At 43.0% G+C, this 26,608-nt stretch overlaps 1 protein-coding gene and 1 long non-coding RNA gene across 4 annotated transcripts in view; one reads left to right on the top strand and one right to left on the bottom strand.

Annotated features, from left to right (window-relative positions):
• The window catches only part of PAX3 (paired box 3), a 98,476-nt gene that overhangs the window by 44,513 nt on the left and 27,355 nt on the right, over positions 1 to 26,608 (top strand). For both annotated transcript variants that reach the window (XM_045481431.1, XM_045481432.1), the window contains exon 5: positions 21,697 to 21,902. In XM_045481431.1, the coding sequence (XP_045337387.1) occupies positions 21,697 to 21,902 (206 nt within the window). The remainder of the gene's footprint in view (positions 1 to 21,696; positions 21,903 to 26,608) is intronic.
• Positions 377 to 13,797, bottom strand: LOC123599531. Of its 2 annotated transcripts, none has more exons than XR_006713180.1 (4): positions 11,940 to 13,797; positions 11,233 to 11,288; positions 7,142 to 7,226; positions 377 to 1,555 (listed from the first exon to the last, which is right to left on the bottom strand). It is a non-coding gene; the product is annotated as an uncharacterized LOC123599531 (long non-coding RNA). The 2 variants fall into 2 exon arrangements; XR_006713181.1 differs by having other exon boundaries at positions 13,354 to 13,797.

Below are 26,608 nucleotides of genomic sequence, written 5' to 3'. Positions count from 1 at the left end.
TGTGGTAAAATAATACTCAGAGACTCTGGGAAACCTAGATTTCCGAAGGTCTTTCTGGACATGGAAGAGTCCTTGAATTTCAGACCTCCAGGGTAACCTAGTATGTTTAAAGCATCGATGGTTCTTATTGTAGGAGGAAGCATGTCAGAACAGACCAGCATACTTGGATCCAACAAACCCAATCTAAATGTAAGGGTGGGACAAGACTGTGACGGCCACCCCCTCCCATCCCCTGGCAAAGAATGTATCTACCGAACACATATTGGGTTTGGGAGTCCAACTGTCTTGTGAATAAATGAATGGAAACTTTAGAGAAAAATGTTGTGACGAAGTTATTAAAAACTTTGACCTTTTTTTTTTTTTCCTCCCTGGGAAAGAGAGCATGTGTGTCAACGTATTTATCTTTGACAACTTGTTTTATTGCTGTTTCTGGTGGTGCACCATCTCGATTGATTGGTATCGACATCCGGAGTCTTCCTTAGCATGAAGTGTTGAATCCTTGAATCACACCCCAACGTGTCTTCAGTGTTCGAGAAAGTTAGCACACTAATGTCAAACCAGGATATACATTTTATACTTCACCACCGTGGCTTACCTTTAGTTTGCCTTTCTCTAGTACTCTGCATTTTTCAGAGACTATTCATACCCCTGTAAATTGGTTCCTCATAATCACCTGTGGCTTGTTATTACTTCTTTACAAATGGGGAATGTGAGAGCAATACAGTTCAGGCAACGTGCCCAACAGACCATCTGGGTTGAGAACAGGATCCTGGGAATAGAATATGTCTCTCTTCTGTGCTGCTTCTAGCTTCCTTGTTTAGCGGATTGGTAAATTTGCTGCCCTGGTGGTGGCAATTTGGATAAAAAGGGTGAGAGTGGTGTATGGGGCATCAGGGCATAGGATTAGGGAGTGAGGTGACAACTGCGTTTCTACCATTTCTGTGGGTGTAACCAGCGGTTCATGGCAGAGGTCATGGAGTGTATAACATAGAGATCCAAGATATCCAGGAGTCCGAAGATATCCAAGATAATCCAAGAGTCCGAAGTCAAAGCAAGTGTCAACGTGAAACTTAAGTGACCACAACAGCAAGACTCACATCCCCTGGAAAACTGTTGTCCAATCAGAAGAGTTTCCTCATTCTCTCTCTTCTTGTGAGCTGAGCAATAGCGTGGTTCTTGGGTGTAATTAGTCCGTGAATTACGTGTGGCACCGGCTGTATGAAGTTGAGTAACAACACAGAGACCTCGATTCTTGTGGGAAAAAGTCTCCCACAATTCTGGCTTCATTCATGCCTGGACATGAGGGAATGACAGCAGCAGGAGATGGGGCCAGGCATCCCCTCCTACACACCACAGGAGGATTGGGACTTGAGACATGCGAGGGAAAATGAGAGTTTTGGCTCTGTATTTTGCGTGCCCTCGGATGGTGATGATGGGCTTTGGGGATGAAGCTTGGCTCAGAATCAATAAACATGAATCTCCGTATACATTACATCGGACCCACCCCTCCACACCATACTAGCTACCTGACTGTTTCTGTGCCTCAGCATTTCATCTGCAAAACAAGGGATGATATAGTGTTCATTTGCTTTAGATGAATGAAAGCAAGTAAAGGTGCTTGACATGGTACCTGGTGCAAATTGAGTCCCCATAAAATGTTGGTCGTTGTATAGGCCAGGCCATTTTTTTTTTTTTTTTTTTTTCCTGCAAAGGGCTATAGAGTGAGTATTTTTGGTTTTGCAGACCATTGGTCTCTGTCAGCTTGCCTTTGTAGCACGTGATCATAAAAAATATATAAGCGTGTGGCTATGTCCTAATAATCTGTATTTATGGACGCGAAGATTTCCTTTAGTCTTTCTGTGCTGATGTTATTCTTAACAATTTTTAAATGTTTTTATTTATTTTTGAGAGAGAGAGAGCAAGCAGGGGAGGGGCAGAGAGAGAGAGAGAGAGGGAGACACAGAATCCGAAGCAGGCTCCAGGCTCTGAGCTGTCAGCACAGAGCCTGATGCGGGATTCGAACTCACGAACTGCAAGATCATGACCTGAGCTGAAGTCAGACACTTAACGGACTGAGCCACCCAGTTGCTCTTGATGTTCTGCTTCCTTTGGATTTTCCCCCCAACCATTTAAGAGTGTAAAAACCATTCTTAGATCACAGGACCTGCAGATATCGACAGTGGTTTGTGTTTGGCTGGTCCCTGGTGTAGACCTTCACGTCTTTAATTTGGAAGAAATTATGTTATTTCCTAGCGCCACATCTTTGTTTGTGGTGATTCTCATGCTTAGGGTTCTTTCTGTTGGCATCTTCTGGTTATGCAGCAAAGCACGTGACAGTGGGAGGGGTGGGGGTGGGTGGGGAGGGGGGTTGACAGTCTTCCTTACTCACCCCAAATTGGCTATCCAAATGGAACACTTCTAGAAGACCATTGAAGTGATAGGGTAGATGGTCCATAAGTGCAAATGTACATTTTTAATTTTGTGGAGTCTTAGCAAGGTCGGCTCAAAATTTCATGTGTAATAAATCTTTCTCCCATGATGCGGTAGAACTGCTCTGAGATTAGCGGAAAGTAGTGTCTGATGTATTTACAAGTGCGAGGAAATGTAAAGGAATCTAGTCCCCAGTGAGTCATTTGGGGTAAAGCTATGTGACATCCTATACCCTATTCAGGATTTAAGAAATCTCAGATGAGAATAAAGCCACATCTTCAGATGCAAGTAAAGAAATGCAGGGGAGCCTGGGTGGCTCAGTTGGTTAAACGTCCGACTTCTGCTCATGGTTCGTGGGTTTGAGCCCCACGTGGGGCTCTGCGCTGACGGCTCAGAGCCTGCTTGTTGGGATTCTTTGTTTACTTCTCTCTCTGCTCCTCCCCTGCTCGCTCTCTCTCTTTCTCAAAAATAAATAGATAAACATTAAAAAAAAAAAAGAAGAAATGGAAGGTAGTATTTCACTGAGTGAAACTCTAATATCCTTGTGCTTGAAATAGTCAAACACTTGAAGCAAAGGCATTATTTTTCCCTATAACATTGTGATGGCCCCATTTCTTCTACTTCAGTTTCTAGAGTATCATATCTGGCCCACGTCTGGCGCAAGTCTCATTTTTCACGATATTTCTTTCCAAGTCTCTGTGATGTGAATGTTTCCTAGGCAAGGTGTTACAAAGTCAATTAACACGCGCAACCTTTTTGTGGTGTTTGTGATTAATTACTCTGCTATTTTTTCAAGTTTGGGAGGGTGCGGGTGGCGTCATCTTGTAGGTACGAAAAGACCTCACGTGCTGGCTAAAACGCTGAACTGATGCACGAGGTTGCTTGCAACTTCTCGTAAGAAGACCCAGGCTTTTTTGAGGGTACTTCTCAACACTGGAACTGTTTCCATTATTATAAAAGTCATACGTATTTATTGCAGAAAACATCTTAAAGTAGACTTTCCCCAAACATTTCAATTGCATTCCGTTTGAGGCCCTAATGGGTATAAGCAACATGCACGTGGAAGGCACCACACTCGTGGTAGTGATTTCGCGAGGGTGACACCAGGCTCATGAGATCCCTACCTAGGATATGTTCCAGGTTCCAGGATACTTCCTGAAGGTTAGAAGACAAAGCAAAATGGCTTCCCATATTTATCATGAGGTTCTCTGAACGATCTGTGAAGGGCATGTCTCCACTGTTACAGTTTTTTTTTTTTTTTCAACGTTTATTTATTTTTGGGACAGAGAGAGACAGAGCATGAACGGGGGAGGGGCAGAGAGAGAGAGGGAGACACAGAATCGGAAACAGGCTCCAGGCTCTGAGCCATCAGCCCAGAGCCCGACGCGGGCTCGAACTCACGGACCACGAGATCGTGACCTGGCTGAAGTCAGACGCTTAACCGACTGCGCCACCCAGGCGCCCCTCCACTGTTATAGTTTATAGGATAAGCTTTACTCACAGGCTGTGGAAGTGGCTACGTCCAAGAGTTGATTTCAGCAGAATTGGGCAAGAAACGCCATGCGCCTGTGAAAGATTCTAGGTAGCTTATAATTATGACTACTGGTTGACTTGTCTGTCCCTGCTACTTGTGGTAGGATGGGTTGTCATTGCCACTGTTGATGGATGTTTAGACCTTTCGTGGAGGGACGTATGGATGTAGAAAGCGAGCGTCTTTCTCTTGTGCATTGCATTTAGGGGCTTTCTGGCTTTAGCAGCGATTCATGAGCGGTAGTGGGTTTACAACAAAGCAAACTTCAGAACCTTCACTGATAAGGATGCCTTTCAAATTCCTGCAAAGGCCTCAACAGTGTGTCCCATGGTCATGTAATTTTGTGAAACATGCCAAATTAAGCTAGTTTTATGTCGTTTAAAAATATTTATGTATTTGTTATTTATTTATTTTTGAGAAAGAGTGTGCACATGCACAAGCGAGTGCGGGAGGGGCAGAGGGAGGGTGGGGAGAGAGAGAGAGAATTTTAAGCAGGCTCCCCACCCAATGTGGAGCCCAACGCAGGGCTCAGTTTCACAGCCCTGAGATCATGACCTGAGCTGAAATCAAGTCACTTAACCGACTGAGCCACCCAGCTGCCCCTGTTCTTTGTTTAAAAGCAGCATTCCCAGCCACCAAACTGTAGACACTTCAGGCTCCACAAAACATCGATCTGCTTCTGGCTCTATATTTTCAGGGCGGGACTTACTCAAACCTTTTTGGAAGGGAAGAAGAACGTCTTTGTTGAAAGATAAGTAGGATCCTGGAAGTTGAGGGTTCATCTTCCATAAGTCCTCCAGTTGAAGAAGAAATTGTGAAAGGGAAAGATCTTCTCTGGGGAAGAAGCATGTGGACGCTGTTGGTGTCCTCCTGTATTCAAAGAAATTTGAGAAGTTGGGGAAAAAGAGGGGCACGTGTCTTCAGCTGATCAAAGAAGAACCTCTTATACACTCGTCTTTTTCTTTTCCAGAGAAAGTGAAAGCCTTAATGTAATGCCATTCTAATTTGACATTGGCTAATACATTTTGTATAATTGGTGCTGCATCATCTCCTACAATAATAATGACAATATGGCGGTGATGGTGATGAGAAAAACATGCATGTTATGCGACCGTTACAGTTTACTGAGCACTTTGCCGTATTTTTTTCCTCGTCGGTAATAACCGAAACCAAGAGAAAGTCTCTTTACCTATGGCCTGTGGATGCCTCCCAAATTAACTGGAGTCCCATGAAAGATTGAGGTAGGATGGAGTCTCTGTGCTTCTTTCAATATTCTCTCCTTATTTTGTGACGGAGCCGTGACACCATCAGTCAGCTTCTCTTTTGCAAATTCTTCAGCATCATGGCAGTCAAAATAACCATTGAACTTTGACACACAAAGCCAGTGCTCTTAGAATGGCCTCTAAGTTTTTGCTTGCAAAACTACTCATCTGGCAAGCACAGAACCAAGATCCCTCAAAACCTGCTCTCGGTGGTGTTTGCATTCATTAGATTGGTCTGTATGGACTTACTAGTTGCTCTGCTGACCTCTGACTGACCCATTAAATGAAAAAGCACCATTGGGACACACAACTAAATTTATAGTAATTCAAGGAAGTGGTCAGAGAAATGTATGGTTGCAAAAAAGCTGACCTCAAAGTTTAGTCAGTAGTTCAGTTAAGAAGCACAAGTGCTGAATGTATGGAAAGTATGAAGTGCTCTTGCAGTCCAGAGAAAGGAGGGGTATTGATGGGTGGGGGGTTCCTGGGAAGTTTGGGGACCTATGAGGACATCATGTTAAGATGGGCAGAAAGGGCACGCCAGGTTCAGTTAGTTAGGGTGGGAAAATCAAGATAGAACCAGTCCTTGGTCCCTTTTGGCAAGCTCATGGGATTCTGGAAGAGTATGTTTGTTCCAGTCCAATGAAAATAATTCCTTAGCAGATTTTTGCGTATATGTTCAACTTCGAGTTAGTTATTAGTGTTCAGGATGCCTGGGTGGCTCAGCTGGTTAAGCATCTGACTTTGGCTCAGGTCATGATCTCACGGTTCATAGGTTTGAGCCCTGCGTCTGGCTGTGTGCTGACAGCTCAGAGCCTGGAGCCTGCTTCGGATTCTGTGTCTCCCTCATTCTCTGCCCCTTCCCGGCTAACACTCTCTCTGTCTCTTTCAAAAATACATAAACATTAAAAAATTAAAAAAATTAATAGGTTTCTACATTTTAAAGCTGATTTACTCAGAAATACACTAATCATTATTTCTTATAAAAATGGTTATTAGTCATCTATATTTGAATATATATGTTACTTGAGCAAAGAAATTTGCTAATGGTACTAAGATGATAGAAATTATTTTCATGCATTTTAAGAGAGAAGGCCTGATGATTATCTTCTCAACACTTATTTGGCTAATGCCTAGCTGCCTTGTTGAGACTTTGGGCAAATCCTTTTAAACACTCCGAGTGTCAACTTAATTTTTTAAAAAAGGATAATACTGTCTAACTCACAGAATTGTTAAAAAGATATAATAAAGAGTGTTAAAAGTCAGGAACAAAAACAGCATCATTTAATGGTTAGATGTACATGGAATGGTTGAGAGGCTAAATGTTTAATTTTTTCCCCCCAAGGTCCAATTTGAGTCCAAAGTCCATCTCATTTTGTTCATATTTACTTAAAAATTTTTGTTTGTTTGTTTGTTTGTTTCAAATAAGCTCTACACTCAACGTGGGGCTTGAACTCACAACCTCAAGATCAAGAATTGCCAGCCAAGCACCCCTGATTCATCTTTAGATTCAGTGGTTCTGGGAGGGGGACTGTAGCTACCAGAGCTGACTAGAAAATAGAAGTCAATTCAGCCACAGATCCACAGAAAATTATGCGTTGACACCGTGATAAAAAGGAAAGAACCAAAATTTAGAATTCAAAGATGTAAGTTTGAGATTTAACTCTGCCACTAACAAGCCAGGTGATGATAGAAGTATCATTTCATCTGTTTGAAACTCAGTCTTGTTTTGTTTTGAATCTGTAAGGTAAAGTACAGTCTGATGATCTTTAAAATGATTTCTAGCTTTTAAAGTTCTAATGCCAAGCAGCACGTTTAACATAAAGCATGACCACTAGCAAGTGGTGGTAAAAAAGATTTTAAACAGTGATGTATTCATATCCCTGCCCCCCCCCCCCCCGTAATTTACATTGTTATTTACCTGGATGTCATCTTGCTGTGCTTCTGCTGGTTTTCTTCTCTACCCGGTGTCCCATTCGGTGCACATACTGATCCTGCTCTGGCTTCTATCAGGGAGAAGGAAGCATTTTAGGGGCCCCCTCTTACTTAGTGATAGCCTAGTTAGAAATGGGGATAAGGATTGGGAGGAGTGGCCAGTAAAGACAACCACCTTGGATGCTTCAGGCCTTTGAGAAGCTTTTAAACAAGACTGGCTTATTTATAGTGAGATGTATGGGAACAGCTTCTGTGCTCGTTGGAGTGAATTATATGCTGGCGTCCTGTGAATGCAGTGCGAGTACATGTCATTTATCTTGGTCCGTATAGAGAGAGATGGGCACATGCTTATATTTGCACCTTCAAATGTATCTGCAGGTGTATATGAGTAAACAGGAAGGAGTAGTGCTACATAATCTCAGAACTCAAGTTAAATTTGCACATAATAATACTATCAACCAAATTTGTTGTTATTACCAAAACGACAAAGATAAATTCATTTGAATGCTTGCTGGAGGGAAGAGTTTTATTTACCTTTTTAAGGTGTAATTAATCAAGAAAGAGTTTTTAAAAACTTACATTTCGTTAATAATATACACAGAACAAAAGAATGGAAAGAAACAAGTAAAGAAGTTTGGTCAATCTATATCTAACTCTTGCTCTGTCCATCCATTCATCCAGCCAGCCAGCCAGCCAAACGTCCATTTATAGAATCTAACTCCTTAATTTAAAATCAATAGTGATTGGGGCGCCTGGGTGGCGCAGTCGGTTAAGCGTCCGACTTCAGCCAGGTCACGATCTCGCGGTCCAGGAGTTCGAGCCCCGCGTCGGGCTCTGGGCTGATGGCTCAGAGCCTGGAGCCTGTTTCCGATTCTGTGTCTCCCTCTCTCTCTGCCCCTCCCCCGTTCATGCTCTGTCTCTCTCTGTCCCAAAAAAAATAAATAAACGTTGAAAAAAAAAAAATTAAAAAAAAAAAAAATAAAATCAATAGTGATTGTTTTGGATTCTGGGGTTATCTTTTTTTTTTTTTTTTTTTTTTTTTTTGCACTGCCCTAATTTTATTTTTTACTGTAATGTACATTTACCGTGTGAAAACAAAAGTGCCCCAAAAATAGAAAATATATTTTGTCCACGAAACTCTTCTTAGGAATAAACTTATCGTTGGGTAGTGAAGAGTAGGACTTGAGTTTGAATTGGATTAAATATTAGCACTATCTTGACATGCTGATGATGGGGTGATTCCCAGTTAAAATCACTGGCTGGCGTGAGTGGAAAACATGAGTAGGACTATCTTTGGTTTCCATCCAGGAGGGTCTGTAATTTATTCAAAGCTGCCAAGGATCAGGACATGTTTTCAGACCCTCACTCTCCCACTCTCGTCCCTCAGAGCAGGCTTTCCCAACTCAAAAGGACTTGTCATCAGTCTTTTGGGAAAGGAGTGCCTGGGGTCAACCCACTGACTCTAAAATCACTTACTGCATTATTACTCGTCTTTGCTAGGATGGACAGCTAACCCTCTTCTCTTCTTTCTTCTCTCCCTCCATTGCTCCCTTCTACCCAGCATTTCCTTATTAATTTCCCTTCAGTTCTGAAAGATTATTCCTGAAAAGGCAACGTAGAGGGGCAAGGCAGTTGTCTAGTAATTCACATAGAAGCCGGCTACCGAAGACATCCTTGTTTTTTTTTTTTTTTTTCTTCTTCTGAGACTGGGTGCCTGAGCTCTTCACACTGGCTGGGGATACTAATCAACACGATCAGAGAGTGAATTGCTTAAAACTATATTTCAATTTTGTTTTTTAGACGTGTATCAGTAGACATAAAAGCAGATGCGAATTTGCCTCCGAGCAAACATATTCAAAGCTCTTTCCCATGGAAACCAAAATGAATGTTGGCATAGAGGGGAGGCCAAGTATATTTAATTTCTTTTAGGCTAGTTGCCTGATTTTTGATCCATCAGCCTTCTTGTTCAGGCCCTGAGGTACTTGGGAGCACAGAATTTATTTACTTTCAGAGCTACCTTAAACATTGATACACAGCACAGGCACGTGTGCTGGGTCAGCAGGAGTAGAGTACCCTGGCCAACATTTTGGATTTTTAAGGGAATTAGATATGGAGCAAGAGCTGAATATCCTTTTTAATTGGATACATGTATACCGGCTGATTATGGACAGGATCTTTGGAAGAGGTAGCAGATGAGACATTGGACGAGGCTCTTGTTTCACAAATTTGGGAATTTCTACAAGGCTTCAGTGGCCACTTTTCCCTCAGTGTTAATCTAGAGAGAGCATTTTCCTCATGCTAGTCCTTTATGCCTGGTGAGCTTGGACAATATGGTGGTGAAGGGAGCCAGAGAGGGGCCATATTTGCTGAGGATATATTGCTCGTCGGGAACTGTTCTGTGCTTTACAAACGCTCGCCTTTCCTTTAAATCCGCCTTTGAGGCAGGTGTATTGAGCCACACTTACTAATGAAAGAACCGGTTTCAAGGGTTAAGCAGCTTTCCCCATATCAGAGAGAAAGTGGCCCATTGGGCATTTGGAGTCGACTGGCCTGTCTCCAGGGCTGGAGGTCTTCTGCCAGGACGGCCAGCTTTGTGTGCCCAGACCTCTGGAATCACTTCTGAGTTCAATGGTGACTGTCGCTCAGACGCAAAGGGAAGAAAACAACATTTCAAAAAGCGGGGAGGTTGATGAATCGTTCATATCCTCTACTTAGTCATCTCGACCGGTTGGCCAACTTCCCAGACCTGAGCCTCATACCTCTGCAGGCTGAAGGGGTGAAATCACTGTCTCTTCCTCGTTTTCCCTTCCCTCCCAGCCTCGACTGAAGTTTCTTGCGCAGTAGGTATTCCGTGAATCATTTCTGACGGTGACCTTGATGTTGCCACTAATTCCTGTGCCAGCGAGAATTACGCTCAGCCTCCTCTCTTGCCTCCAGGAAAAGTTTCCTCTTTCGCTTATGTTCAGTTATTACCTCTTTCTCTCTTCCAAGAAGCCATAATTGGCCCAGGTAAGATTTGGATTTTCAAAACCAGCTTCCTGTGCTGCCCCTTTTCTGAAATCCTCACGGAGTCCCGTAGGAGACAAAAAGCGAAGAAACAATCTTGAAATGCCATATGGGAGGTGTCAGTGAAAGCATCTATGTATGAATTTGATCTCTATATTAAAGATCACAGGCTCACAGAATCTATGGCTCCGTTATTTGGTAAATAACGTATCCAGGTGTTTCAGCCTTGAGAGGCCGTTTAATCCCTCCGTTGCTGCAGGACACGGCTGGATTATCTTCTGTGTGTACCCAGGCTTGGCCTCCGTGGAGAGAGCACTGCGGTGGGAGCCAGGTGATGCGACTTTTGCTTTCTGACTTTAAGTCCACACATTATTCATCTTTGCATCTTTGGTGCCGAGGACAACATCAGCCGCTGTTTCCTGAAGCATGTGTGTGATTCTGGACAACCCTGCTTGCTCTCTGGGCTTCGGCTCTGAGACGAAGGGACTGGCCTAGGGTTTCTGATGGTTCAGCAATTGCGGGAATGCTTTCCCCTGGTCTGTCCAGGCTGTCAGGCCTCTATCTCTTTATGTAGGTTTCTGGCACAAAAGGCGTCGTATTTAACTTTCTTCTTAAATCTGCCTTTCTTGTGTTTGGTTTCCCCCCCCGCCCCGAATATCTCCCGCCATGCTAATCCTGACAAAATTTAGTTGTCGGTGAAACAGCGTGGGTCGCGTGTGTCTTTGCTAGTCCTGTCTCAATAAGGGTGGCAAAAGCGTGCTTTTGTTTTTCTACCCCCTGAAAGGCTCTTTGTGCAACTTGTTATCTCTTGTTTATATTATGCTTTGGATTTATTTGTCGACCTGAAAGTGACTGATGCACACAATGGCAAAAATATCCAGTCGTGGGAAATAAAGGTGAAGGCAGGGTGGTTCTTTGTCTTTGTCCACTGTGTCGCGAATCAGGTGGTGTCTTATTTTAAAGCTCTGTATACATAGCTAGGGTTTCTGTTTCATAGCCAGCGATCTCTGTTAGTAACTGTGCATAACATAATTTTCACACACACCAACCACCACTGAGAATACCACTCACCTTTTATAGTCGTGTTTTCACAACTGATTTGCAGAGTTGACTGTGATATCTGAGTCCTGGCAGTGTAGACCAGGAAGAAAAAAAATGTGATGATATTGGCTACAGTTTTTCTTCCAGCCCACATCAATCTTCCTCCTCAAATGGCAATGCTAATTAGATCTTATATTTGATATATACGATCTTATATTTGGATAACCTCTCTGCGTTCTCATGGATCAGGTAGGTTACATTACTCCCCAGACCTCATTTTTTTCCCCCTCTCATCTATAAGATGGGGGTGACAACACTCCTCCAATAGGGTTTTGGGAAAAATGAAAGAACGTGTACACGAAGGAGGAAGGAAGCAGGAGTTGACTATAGCAGGCAGTCAGTGAGTCAGAATAGCAGCCTTTCATATATCACTGTTGCTACCGTTGACTTCATTTTGCCCAGAATGTTGAAGGAATCATCACAAGAGGGGCTTTGAGGGACCCATGTTCTGTCTCTGGGTAACCAGTTTACAAAGACATGATTTCAGAGGTAAGCTGTCCTGCATGGCAGTGGATGAACCACACTTGGACGGGGTGGGGGGGGGGGGAGAGGGGGGATGTGGTTTCAATTCAGATGCAGTAACAAAAACATTAGCCAAATCTTCTCAGAAAGCAAGTCTTTTGCGACATGGTGTCCCCCACCCCCCACCATAGTAAAGAGATATGGAAGAAAGATACCTAATTACCACATGGAACATCATCTTGTGGTCCATTTCACAGGTTCCCCCCCCCCCCATTTGTAACATCTTAGAAATGCAGACTTAATCGTGAGAGATTAAAAATGCCTATTGTTCTTTCAAAGGGTTTGCAGTGTTCTGATTCCTCCCCCTGCCCCAACTCCCTTCTGTTGAAAATCTAGGAGTTGTCCCATTTTTAGCAAGTAATAACTGTGTCAAGCTGTGCCGGCAAAAATGTCCCAACACAACTGTTAATAAGCATTGTCATTTTAAGCATGAAACAGTTTAGCTAATGATTTATCTCTTATAATGTAGCACTCGGGGCAGCTGTATGATTGGTCTCTTTAGCAAGTCAAGTAATTTCTTTAACAAAATGTTAAGCACAGATGGGCCAGAAGCTGTCAGTTAACTATTATTGTGTCTACATCTGCTTGCTTTCAATGCACTGTTTTATGTATTCAGTCAGTAACTTAGCCGCAGCTCCGTGAAAAGGCGAACCTACTCTGATTGGCAAATAAAATGTTCATTTGTCTCTTCTTCCTATTGTTTTGTTTTGGTAACACATGTCAGCAGCTCAATTACCCAGTTCATTAACAGCTCCCAAAGGACATGATGGCCAGCCCGTGATAAGAGGGCCATTGTGGCACATATGGTCAATAATGGCCTCTCTCTTGGCAATTGTAAATAAAAGTCACTTGGCTCTTTTCCTTTCACGAGAACTACCGTTTTCCTGTTCCCCTTCAGTGTGCAAATTACCTTTCTTTGCTCCATGCAGCCCAATCCCCGGGAAACCAGAACCTAGCTTCCCTGCTTTTAGGGCCATGGGGACTTAACACGGAGAGAGCGAGCTCTGGTTCTTAATTTTAATTATGACTGACTTTTAAGCTCTTGAGGGGGGAAATTCTTATCATGGGAGACTATTCTTAGAAAGCTGTTAACTGATTAATTAGTCAACTAATCAGTTTTCCTAATTGAATAGCAACACATTTTCTTGGGGCTTTCCTCTGTTTCTCTTTGAAATGCTCCAGTGGCAGTGACCGCCGCGTTTTTAAAAAGCCGTTGAACAACTGCAAATAAAAATCGTTTGCAGGGGTGGGGTAGGGAAGTGTCACTTCATCTTTTCCCTTGGTGAGAGAGATTCATGTTGTTGAGAGCAATTCTTGTCACGCGCACCTCCAGGTCGTAAACCAGAGGGTTCAAGAAGCCACCGAGGTAATCTGGGTCAGCATCAGGGTCTCTAAGCAAGTAAGGATGCGTCCTGCACTTGAAGCCTGGGGAGGGAGGTGCTGAAACACTTTGGTCACGATTCTGTGGCTCCCCCAGACGAGATGCTGCTGTATCGCGGGAAGAAAAAGGGCCCAGGCAGGTTTTTCCTTAAATGTATCAAGTGCATATAGCTGTTACAGGCCATTTACTGGCGGGGCTATGACAAACAAGGAAGCATAAGCCTTTCTTTCTGGCTTTGTTGTTACAAAGGAGGCCTTTGCGGTGACCGATGATCAGGCGAGGCCGTTGGGACGAACTCCACTCCGAGTTAAGGTGTCTCAGCGTAACCTAGCTGCAGGTGCGGCGGCGCGCACCTGACATTGCGCCGAGATCGGGACCTTAGGCTCTGGGGGGTCTTTGGGGCCGTGCTGCTCATCGCCTGGGAGGCAGCGTGGCCGCTCTGGCGGCTCCATAGCTCTTATCTTAAGTAAACACCCAACGGTCCATGTCGTGCACTTGCGAGAACTCCGGGGCGGGTGTGTAGCACGCGCGGCCGGCCGGATTCATAACCAATCTGTACTCTCCTCCCGGGGCGGCAGGCACTCGGGAGTTGTTGAGTGTCAGGGTTTATTTGTGCTATTTTGATTAGCACCAACCTGGCAGGAGCTTATTTTCCTTCTAATGACCCCGTGCTGGGAGAAGGCGGCTTCCGAGGGAAGGACCTGGGGGCGGGGGGAAGGGAATAGCGTTACATCTCTGCAACCCCCAAATGGGGACTGCGGGGCAGGGGCCGCAGTGGGGAAGTGGCTGCGGGTCTTAATTAGATGGAGTGTTCTGAAAAGAACCTTTCTTGGAGAAAGCCCAGAATATTCTTGCGACAGATCGTCCTACCTCCTTTTGTTTTATTCTTATTCTTTTTTTTTGGGGGGGGGGGGTACTTGTTAAAGATTCTTGGCTGGCACCTTTGGAGAAGTTGTAGAGGTGACAAAAAGCAAAACAGGACCCCCTCCCCTCCACATGGACCACCGATGAGGTGACGGGCCATTTCTCCCTGTTTATCCACCAGCAAAATAACAGCTCCTCAAATCGTCCCTGAGTCAGGAATTCTGGGAAGTTCTCTTGAATGCTTGATCCGTTTGTTAGGTCACTCGCGCACTTTCTACGTCCACCTTTGGATTTATTTGGTCGTCAGTCTTCCCGTGTGTTCCTTTCAGGCGGGTATCTCTTTTCCTTTCTGTATCTCTTTTCTTTTCTTGACCTAGATAGGATTTAAACACACTTAAAAAAATAATGTCGCCGATTACTTCTCAGCTTGTGAATTAATGTGGAAGAGAAGGTTCCAGGTGCTGAAGTCTCTAGACTGGCTTGGATTAACCCCTGCTGTGCATCCATTTCAACCTCCTCCCCCCCCCCCCCCCCCCCCCCCCGCCCCTGGAAGAAAAAAAAAAAAAAAAAAAAACAACCAACCTCCCCTTTCTCATCCACTCCCGGCTTTCTTTGTGTCTGCTGCTCCCTGCCAGGCAGGTGTCAGACCCCTGAATGAGGGTAAAATGCCCCGTTGATGGATTCCACAGATGGAGCGTGGAAATCGGTAGAATAGGCCTCAGCCACAGGCCATTTCTTGGGATCCAACAAAAGCCTCCAAATAAGTCAACAAAAATCCCAAAGATCACAAAGGGAAAATGTCATTTGTCATTTACTCTGGGTCTGTGAGGGAATATCAGTCTTGCCTCACTCCTCCTGGCTTTCACCCGAGTAAACACGAGAGAGGTCAATTCACATCTCTCTCAGTGGAGAAGGGCCACTTCACATCAGAAAACAGTTAGCTGTCCCATCGTCCCCTTCATGCTGGATGGCAAAACTCACAAACGCAGGAGACCTTCTGCAGTTAGCCAAGTGGGTGCCTCAAGCTTCGAGCTGACCCCTGAAAGACCTTGTGGAATATACCTACGAGGTCCCCTAAGACCTTCAGATATGGGAGGAAGTGATCTCAGGGAGCTCTCAGGCACGATTCTTACTTTAATTTGTGTTGTATTCTTGTTATTTTTTAATCAGCAAGACACAGCTTTGAGTACAAATGCTGATAGGTCGAGCTTGCAAAGATTAGTACAGACGAAAAGACCGTCTGATGTGGTCTGGGGCCATCTCAGAGTGAATGACTGATGATGACGTTCAGCCTCAGAGCCCGCAGAGAGAGATCCCCCCACCTCCTCTGTGTCTGTAAATTGCATCGTATTATATCTGGGACAAACATAGAGTTTAAATGGTTGTCATGTTTTGATTCTTTAATTATTCAAATGAAAGGTCTTGCTGAGAAGAAAGACAGTGTGCCAAATTCATGCTTGTGAATTATTTTGTTTCTCCATTTTTTGCCTGTCTCCCATCCCTGAATTATATTGGTCTGGAAACCAATAATTATAGAAGTCCACGTGACTAAATCCCTATAAAATTGAGGTAAGATCTCATGTATAATAGCGTTAACTAGGATGAAATATTTCTTCAGGCTACAGAAGAGGTCACAAGGGGTTAACGGACAAAGACATACTCTCTAATTCTGTAATTCCTTCTTTAATTAAACTTCATGGTTGGTCCGCTGGTGGTAAATACTTCTGCCTTCTCCTCCCAGTTTGATTTGTTTCCGAAGGAAGAATTTGTAATCCTGTGGGGGTAATGATTGTTGCCTATGCTTGACCTCTTTCTCTCTCTCTCTCTCTCTCTCTTTTTTTTTTAAAACTGATGATGTCCATGTTCCCAAGGTTAATCTTGGGAGTTAATGCGAAATCATTGGGGTCACTAAAAATTTGGCTCCTGAGACCTAAAATTAGCTTGAGAGGGAAAAGGAAGAAATGACCTTTCATACAAAGCACGGAACTGAAACACCGAGGCACCTGGGGAGAGGTGACTGTTTCCCTGGGATCACTCTGGGGCATCTACTGAATAACTTGTGAATACCCCAACAGATTTCAAGTTATTTATTCCCGCACTTTTGTCTGAAAACAGTTTGAGGTTACTTTACAGGGCTTGAGATCCTTTCACTAAGATGTTTTTAATAGCAAAAAAGAAGGATTTAGTAAAGCTGTAAAATGAGTGATCAGTTCAACTGCTTGTGACCAATAGTATCTTCTAGATTGACGCTGGATCTTATAACCAGGGCTCTGCGATGATTCTTAAGGGAGACTTCAAATGGTCAGACTATTTTGTTTTCTTAAATAAATTCATTCAGCATCTTGGCAAATGGATTAGTTTCTTAGGGCTTTACCCTTGTTTAACGACTACACTTGAATATACAAAGAATTCAATAAGTGTTCATTGAATGGAGTTGAATTCGATCAGGAAATTGATTTGGTGTATAATATTAAACGGTTGTGTTTTCATAGATTTCATTTGATTCTAGGAGGTTTTTGAAAACCTGGGACAAATGAGTCATTGGTGGCAATCAGCTAAATAACTTGTATTAGAATTCCTGTTTGGATTTGTTTCTGGTATTTCTCTTCAAAAGGACCGTGTGTGTGTGTGTGTGTGTGTGTGTGTGTGCACGTGCGCGTGTGCATGTGCGCACACACGTGAGAGAGAGAGAGAGAGAGAGAAAGGAAGGAACTGAGCACCTATTTAGAACATACCAGACTAGAAGAAAGAAAGTATGTCCTCCGAAGCCCCATACACCTGGGTCAAATCCTAGCTTCCTCAGTCACGTGATCTGAATAATGTTGTCTCTGAGTCTCAGTTTCCTTTTTTTGTACAAAGGGGTATTTATTTCACAGGGATTTTGTGTACTTACATTGGTAAGAGAGAGGTTTGCTCCAGGCTCATTGGAGACATTGAATTACACTAATGTATAAGTCAGAAAATGGATTGTGAGGGGGTTTTGAAAATAGAGTCAAAACTTTCAAGGTCTGATAAGAATATGGATTGGGGTAAAATTGGAGAATTATGCAATTTAGAGCAATACAATCTCCACTCAAAAAGTCATGTATCATATGTTGGTGTGGGTTTCTTATGAGAGCGGTTCTGGAATTTCAAGTTGGGGAACAATATCTCTATTTAATGAATAATAAAGCAAACTTTGTGAAGGCGTGTGTAGAATATGACTAACTTAAATGCCATTGAAAATCTCCTCTTAATATTAAGGCTAGACAGAAGAAGTAATCCAAAGAGATTATATTACTGAAGAGATTATATTTAATCTAGTTGTTATATCCCGGCAGTCTATTTTAGAGAACTGTCTTGTGGGGTCCAAGTCATAACATTGGAAAAACTGTAATTTCTTTGTGTTGAGCTGTCTGATAAAAAAAAAGCCTTGTTTTTACTTTGCTGTAATATTTAGGAGGATTAGGTATTTTGTATCTAGTATCTAGAGGAAAGTTGAATATGTGAAATAGATGAACTTCAAAACACTTTTTCTTGTGCTGTTAAAATGTAAGTGTCTGACTTGTTTTTGGTAAAAACGGAATGATTCAAGTTCATGACATTATTGTGATTCGTGCTCTGCACAAATAATGAATCTTATTTCTATTGGGTGATACAAGACACGGTAGTGTTTCCATCTTTAGAAGTAGCTAGTATCTCCTAGCTGGTAGATTAGTCTTGGGTGGCTGACTTAACATATCTTCAAGCCCACATCCTTTTGGGCTGTACAGATGGGGACAAGTTAGAATTAACTGGTACAACTGTGGCTTCATGTTGCCAGAAAGGATCCATTGGTTCAGATAATTTTCCCGCAGAGAAATCAGGCAAGTCATTTCCTCAGTGTCTTTTGAAATGGTGCTTTATGGAGGTTTTCCTAGTTAGGCACAACCATTGGACTGCTCTTGAATAAGCAGTCTAGAAATACAAGTAGCGACTTATTAGCTTGTCAAAGAAAATTTTATTTTTAGTGGCAAAGCCTGTATTATTGAACTCCTAGACATTCTGAGTCTTTTTAATTTTTTTTTAATGGTTATTTATTTTTGAGAGAGAGAGACACAGTGTGAGTGGGTGAGGGGCAGAGAGAGAAGGAGAGAAAGAATCTAAAGCAGTCTCCATGCTCTGAGCTGTCAGCACAGAGCCCGACGCGGGGCTCGAACTTGGTGAACCGCGAGGTCATGACCTGAGCTGAAGTTCGACGCTTAACCAACTGAGTCACTCAGGCGCCCCGTTCTGAGTCTTTTTAATTACTAGCTGTCGGTGATCAACTTGTTTTTTTTTTTTTTTAAATCACAATCCTCAGAAAAAATTGATAATTATTTCCCAGAAAAATACAGTTACGCAAATACTTGCAAAAACTTCCAAATAATGTTTGAGGATTGTGGACTCCTGAACCTCATTTCAGGACATGCTGGGAGACTCAGAAGGGCAGCATTTCCATTTAAAGGTGCAAAATAGTGGCAGAGAAATCAGTGCTGGTCCAAAACTTAAATTCTACCTGGTGTTTCCATTCAGTCATCATGTGTTTATTGAGCACCTACGGTGTTCCAAGGCTTCCAACAGTGAACAAGATGGAGAGAGGCTCACAAAGCTTATGTTCAGGGGGATGTGGATTGTTCAGGTGAAACACGGTGGCCTTGACCCTCAGAATGAACTCTCACTGGTACTCGCAAATGTAAGCAGCCCCCTTTCTTCAGAAACTAGAGGTGATGTTGATTAATTGACCTGACAGTGCATGGCACATCATATTTACTTGGGAGGATTTAATAACCCTAGAGACTCCCAGAGGAAACATGAAAATTTCCACATACTATTATCCTAATGGGATCATAGTCAGAGAAAGGGGAAGCAAAGATTTAAGGTTCTCACAGGCAGAGGAAGCTGTTGGTCAGCCCTTAAATGCTGTTGGTTTACAGAAGACAGAAAAGTCAGGGCAACAGAAACTGGAAGCAGGGAAGGGAAATATTTTATGGTATGCAATGGTCTTAGGAGAACGACTAATCCATTTCTTGAAAAGTGTATTATGTATGTGGAAGTGTTGCTTTGATAAATTACAGCAGGAAAAATACTATATACTGGGGAATTTGGGGAGAGAAAATGAGAGTCTGGAATATTCTGTAGAGGTGGTTCTCAAAGTATCGTTTAGGATCAGTAAAGTTGGCATACCACCTGTGAAAGCAGAAAACTCTGGAACGGGGTGGGGGCAGCAATCTGTGTTTTCACAAGCTTTCCAAGTGATTCTGATGCTCCAACAGCTCAAGATCCACTGCCCTACAATGATGCACAAATTACCGCTCTTTTAATCGGACTCACATTTATCAAACACATACACACATGAGTTGTATTGGGAGTGTTTGAAGTTTATAATGCAACGTATGGCACATTTCTTAGCATGTTACTGCTCCTTTAAAACATTCCGACACTTAAAGAAAGTCTGGTTTTATTTCCTAAGTATCCTAAAACAAGATTTATATCAAATTAGACCATTTTAGGGGCGCCTGGGTGGCTCAGTCGGTTGAGCATCCAACTCTTGATCTCGGCTCATTTCATGATCTTCTGGCTCGTGAGTTCAAGCTCTATTGGGCTCTGTGCTGATAGTGTGGAGCCTGATTGGGATTCTCTCTCTCTCTCTGTCTCTGTCTCAAAATAAATAAAATAAACTAAGAAAATGAGACCATTTTATGTTAAATTAGACAACATAATTGAAAAACCAAGCCTCATGGCTAACATATAGCAGATGCATGATATATGATGCTTCCATTTTGCTTTTACGTACAGGAACTTGTTTTTCTTTAATTTGTCATATAGATTATTAATTCGCTCTCTTAATTTTCAAGTTTGAGTGTGAGTAAATTACAAAAGTATTAAATATTAAAAAATTAAAATTATATTTATGGGTTATGTTGGACGTGTACCCCTTTTGGGCAGCTTATAATTGATACTGAAGTAGAATGACATTTTTGATTTCTGTAGGGCAGAGTTGTTGGAGTTTAAGATAAATGAGAATTGGTACTTTTTTGCATTTTGTCATCGCTTCTGGCACCACCTGTGTTTCCTCGGGTCCTACAGCCTGGGTGTGCAAAGGAGTTACCTTGACAATGACATTAATGATCTACAATTCCTTCCTCATTTGCAGACAGCACACTTCAGCCCCTTCCCCAGAGGATCCCTCAGCTATTTGGGGAGTTTTCAGAGTGCATTTGGATATGCTCAGGAGCAAGGCCCTTGGGTGTCCTGAGCTCTGCTCAGAGTGTGTGGCCTGAGAGCCCTCTGATGGCCCCCTGCTACTGCCCTGATGTCCAGGGCCTCCGGGAGATGGCTGCGCTCCTGCCCAGAGCCCTGTGTCTGCTGTGCCCACAAACCTCAGAACACTCTCCAGGCTGACAGTTCTTGTGTTATTGCCAGAACTCACGGATGCCATATTGCATCATTAATGCAAATTCCTATCTAATTTCCCGGTTCTTTCCTCTCTTTCGGAGATGCTCACACACTAACTATGGAAAATCTCCTTCCCTGATGTCTGCTAACACAGACAAACTCAAACTTGCTGGGAAGGGGCCTGCAACGGGCCTGGCTTCAGGGACATGTGACCTATGCAGTCGCTCACTCACGGCCCCATGCTCAGAAGGGCTCTGTGTTTGCTTTTTATGCTCTGTTGTGGCCATCTCACAATTGCGATAATTTTTGAACACAGGCACTCGTATTTTAATTTTTCACCGTGTTCCTCAAATGAGGCGACAGCCTCTGGGCAGCTGCTTGCCATTCAGCAGAGACCCAACTTTGAACTTTTGGTGTAGGGACAGGTCACTAGACGATGCCTGCTTTTTCTGGAGTCAGTTCAGGAGGTTTACATCAACAGTATCTAAACTCTTCTTAAATATTTCTCAGTGTCTGGTAATAAGATACTAATTATAAGTATGATTTCTTCTGTAGGAGCGGTAGAGTCTATAAATTTGTTGGGATCCTGTAACAGTTCACTATTATTGGCTTTTTAGATACTACATTAGTTTTGGAATTTTTTTCTTTTTTTAAATTTTTTTTCAACGTTTATTTATTTTTGAGACAGAGAGAGACAGAGCATGAACGGGGGAGGGGCAGAGAGAGAGGGAGACACAGAATCGGAAGTAGGCTCCAGGCTCTGAGCCATCAGCCCAGAGCCCGACGCGGGGCTCGAACTCGCGGACCCCGAGATCGTGACCTGAGCTGAAGTCGATCACTTAACCGACTGAGCCACCCAGGCGCCCCTGGAATTTTTTTTCTAAAGAACCACCATTTTAAACAGATTTCCTCATGTAAAAGTTGGAGAAAATTAATTTGGAACCAAATTAAATGATTCATTCATCAAACACAGATGGAGTACCCATTAAGTGTTAAGGACAAGGGCCATAAAAGTGAAAGAATGCCGTCCCTGTTTGCTAAGATCTCATAATGGACCACGACTGACAGATGCAGAGAACAATGATTTCTGCCTGGGGGGCCTGGAGACAAAATAGGGGAGGAGGTATCATTTAATAATATAATACTGCAGAGAGGGACTTGGTGTCCCAGGGAAGACATTGGGGATGGACGTTAGGATTTGAATCTTTAAGGCTTGGTCACCCTTGTTTTTTGACCCCCATTTTATCACCTTCTCTCTCTTGTGCCCTTAGCCTCCGCACCCCAATCGGATGAAGGCTCCGACATTGACTCCGAACCAGATTTGCCCCTGAAGAGAAAACAACGCAGGAGCCGAACCACCTTCACAGCAGAACAGCTTGAAGAACTGGAACGAGCTTTCGAGAGAACCCACTACCCTGACATTTATACCAGGGAGGAGCTGGCACAGAGGGCGAAGCTCACGGAGGCCCGAGTACAGGTACTGACTCCAGACAGCCACGTCCTGATTGAAGCCGGACAGGAAACGAAAGTGTCCTCTCATCTAAAGCAGATTTTTTTTTAATTTTTTTTTTTTTTTTAATTTTTTTTTTTTTTTCAACGTTTATTTATTTTTGGGACAGAGAGAGACAGAGCATGAACGGGGGAGGGGCAGAGAGAGAGGGAGACACAGAATCGGAAACAGGCTCCAGGCTCTGAGCCATCAGCCCAGAGCCCGACGCGGGGCTCGAACTCACGGACCGCGAGATCGTGACCTGGCTGAAGTCGGACGCTTAACCGACTGCGCCACCCAGGCGCCCCTTAAATTTTTTTTTTAACGTTTATTTATTTTTGAGACAGAGAGAGACAGAGCATGAACGGGGGAGGGTCAGAGAGAGAGGGAGACACAGAATCGGAAACAGGCTCCAGGCTCTGAGCTGTCAGCACAGAGCCCGACGCGGGGCTCGAACTCACGGACTGCAAGATCATGACCTGAGCCGGAGTCGGACGCTTAACCGACCAAGCCACCTAGGCGCCCCTAAAGCAGATTTGAAACCAAGAAAATAAATATGTTAGCGAAGGCACTTCATTGTGAACTGTAGCCTTTGGTAGTATAAAGGTCCCACCTTTCTCTCTAGTGCCTTTTTAAAAACGTTTATTTATTTATTTTGAGAGGAGAGAGAGAGAGCAGGGAAGGGGCAGAGAGAGAGGGAGAGAGAGAATCGCAAGTAGTCTCTATGTGGTCAGCAGAGAGCCCAATGAGGGGCTTGAACTCAAACCGTGAGACCACGACCTGAGCCAAAACCAAGAGCCAGATGCTTAACCGACTGAGCCACCCAGGCACCCCTCTCTCTGGTTAAGTTGCCTCATCTGGAAATGCTGTGTTCTTCCTGGCGACTTGACTTTCATAGTCAAAGTGAGGTTGGAGACTCAGCAGTGAACCGGTCAGTTGATCTGGTCTCTAGATTGATCAGTGCGTCTCATATGCAGCTGATTACCTCTCCTGTTATAGACTTTTTCAGAAATAGCCTCTTCCAGGTTACAAAGCCTCGTCAGAAGAACTGTCTCATTCAACTTGGCTTTCCGTGTATCATAGTGCTAACAAAGCGAAGAATGCCAGGAAGGATTAAGAGAAATCTCTCAAGGAGCTGCAGTCTAATATGGTTAATGAAGTCAGCACAAATAATAATAATAAAAAACCAGATATAATAAGTACCCTAAGACAGAAACAGAGTGCAGTGAGAGTTAAGAAGAGGAAAGAATGAGATCTTGCTGGAGTAACAGGAGAGGCTCACAAAGAAGGCCGATTTAAGATGAACTTTCGAAGCTAAAGAGAAATTCACTGGTTAGGGAGGGTGGGGCGAGTACAACGTGAGTCAACACATGAGTTATAGACCTGGTGACATTTCATTTCCATTCATGTTGAAGGCACAGTGAATTGTTCAATTTGGCTGGAGGCTAGGGAGAGGTAAGAGGGGGCAGGGAGGAATATAGTTGGACATCTAGGCTGAGCACATCCTGTGGAGGGCTTGGGTTTCAGGGGAAGGCTCTCACGGTTGATGTGATAGGCAGTGGAAGCTGTGGGCATGAAACGGGTCAGTGGCCATGGGAGTGGAAGGGAAAGGACGGTGGCCAAAGGAAGCCAGAGCTGGAATGTAGGCAACCGATTGTGTAAGCAGGACGTGGATGGAAGGGTGAGTGAAGAGAAGGGCCACAGATTTGGGGAGGTGTTATGGTGCAAATGTTTTATAGCTGGAACTATTGAATCTCTCTACCTGTTACATTGGGATACAGTGTTCCTCTCCAGAAATGACCACCACTAACCACAAATTATGATAATATGTGTACATAAATACTGTATTATATAATATATGTAGTGTACGTATTCTGATATTACATATAACAGTGTTACAAATATGATATACCTCAAATCTAATTGTTTTATTATAGTTCTGTGATGACCTGATTTAAATCTGAAGTCAGATCCATTCCAATCTCTATTCTTCCAGCAAACTTTTATTGAGTGCCCACTAGATTCCAGGATTTGGTCCCTATACTCCCTGTTGGTCAAGCCCACATCCCGAGTCTGTCCTTTAGACAGACAGAAGACAGCTCTGAACTCGGAGTCAAAAAATAAGCACGGATTTTAAAGAAATCAAACAAAGAGAGTGACGGGAAACTAAAAGAATGTTCAGTGTTGTTGTACCTCGTTCCTGCCTTTGCCAAAAACAAGGACGGGGGACAGAATAAATCTCAAGCCCTTGCAATTTGCGCAGTGCCCTGCATTCACATCTGGCTCAGTGAATGTCAGAGGAGAATGAGAAAGGCCCATTAACTTGCAGAGGACATGGGATCAAACCAATAAAGAGTGGTTCATATTTTTCTATACAGTGACCTCCTCTCCAGAGCAGGGCCCTCATTAACCTAACAGCTGTCCTAATGTGGCTTTAACCCGGTGACTCTTTACATTCCTTATAGCTTCATTAGTTCCCTTGAGACACATCATGTCTTGCACCACAGCTATGATCTACAGCCTAACAAATTCCCTACAACACCCGGCATATGGATCTTTTACTTAACACAGCAGGAAAAAGAAGGGAGTAGTTAATCACTGATTAAAATGCCAGAACAAAATCCTTTAGTTTTTAGAAGGATCTGGGAAAGCAGTAGCAAAGTCAACTCAGTTTGAGTGATAGCCAGAAAGTGTGAGTTAGTTTAATTTGGGGCACCTGGGAAAACCAAACACCAAACGAACCCCCCCTCCCCACCCCCAAACAAGTCTACATTCTATTTTTTACCCCTGAGTAACATATTTCTAAAGTCTTCTGGGTACAGATGGCATTAACGTATAATAACTTAGGCGTTTGTCAGTATTTCATAAAAATTTGTTTAGACAGTAGCTATGTCGTGTTTATCACAACCGAATCTGAGTACACAATCTAAGAATTACACCAAAGACTGATTTGCCCAATTCCCCTCCTGGGTATTATTATGCAAATAATGGGAAGCATTCGTTTTGTGGGGAAGAATGCAAATATTTATGATGTGCAAAAGTTTTGGTAAATATTCCATCTGAGAACTCCACAAAGCAGAGAAGTATCACTTTTCCCACCAGGATAATGGAAGACAGCAAAGGAAGCTGTTGGAGGAAACAGCATTTAATTAGGAGTCACAAGATGTGGGTTTTGGTCTCAGCTTGCCAAACGTGTTTTGTTGAGGAAGTCACTCGATTCTGCTGTAATCCTGCTGGCTTCAGTTTTTTGTTGTCGTTGTCGTTGTTGTTTTGTTTTGTTTTGTTTTGTTTTCAAATATGGGATAGGTTAGATCAGATGATCTCAGTTTGGGTCCACAGATGACCAGGATAATCATGGGAGAACTTCAAGAAATCTAGGGGACTTGAGATTTGTACACACAATTTTGTGCCTTTGCCTCTGCCTCTGTGTGTGTGTGTGTGTGTGTGTGTGTGTGTGTGTGTGTATGCATATACACAAGCGTTAACCAGAGAGGGGTCCCTGACTTTGTCATATTCTCAAATGTCATCTTCCCCTCTCCCATCCCCCGATTAAAAATAACTAAGGGGCACCTGAGTGGCTCAGTTAATTGAGCATCCGACTTGATTTGGGCTCAGTTCATGATCCTGGGATCGTGGGATCAAGCCCTGTGTTGGACTCCACACTGCGCATGAAGCCTGCTTTAGATTCACTCTCTTGTCTCCCTCTGCCCCTCTCCCCTGCCCTCTCTTTCTCTCTTTCTAAAACAAAATAAGTAAATAACTAAATATCTAGGATGCATGATTTCTCATCAGTTATGTGAGATTCTCAGGGAAATCCAATAGGGACTGAGTGATTGATTGATTGATTTTAATTTCAGTATAGTTAACACACAATGATGTATTAGTTTCAGGTGTACAATATAGTGAAATTCAACATTTTTACACGTTATTCAGTGCTCATCACAATAAGTGTCCTCATAATCCCTTTCACCTATTTCATCCATCCGCCACTCACCTCCCCTCTGGTAACCATCAGTTTGTTCTCTATAGTTAAGAGTCTGGTGTTTGGTTCATCTCTTTTTTCTTTATTTTATTTCTCAGTTTTCACAGGAGTGAAATCATATGGTATTTGTCTTTCTCTGACTGATCTCACTTAGCATTATAACTTCTAGATCCATCCATGTTGCAAATGGAAAGATTTCATTTGTTTTTATGGCTGAGTCCATTGTATGTATGTATGTATGTATGTATGTATATATGTATATGTGTATGTGTATGTATATGTATATGTATATGTATATGTATATGTATATGTGTATGTATACGTATACATATACGTATACGTATATGTATACGTATACGTATATGTATCTATCTATCTATATATATCACATCTTCTTTATCCATTCATCTATCGATGGACATGTAGGCTGCTTCCATAATTTGGCTATGGTAAATAATGCTGCAGTAAACATAAAGGTGAATATAGCTTTTTGAATTAGTGTTTTCATATTCTTTGGGTAAATATCCGGTACTAGAATTACTGGATCATATGATAGTTTTATTTTTAAGTTTTTACGGAATCTCCATAGTGTTTTCCACAGTGGCCATACCATTTTGCATTCCCACCAATAGTGCACGAGGGCTCCTTTTTCTCTACATTCTCGCCAAACACGTGTTTTCTCGTATTTTTGATCCAATGGGAATTTGAAGCC

Source organism: Leopardus geoffroyi, chromosome C1 (assembly GCF_018350155.1).
Source record: "Leopardus geoffroyi isolate Oge1 chromosome C1, O.geoffroyi_Oge1_pat1.0, whole genome shotgun sequence".
NCBI classification, from domain to species: Eukaryota; Metazoa; Chordata; class Mammalia; order Carnivora; family Felidae; genus Leopardus; species Leopardus geoffroyi.
Note: the sequence above shows the minus strand (reverse complement) of the source record. Positions and strands in the feature narration are given on the sequence as shown.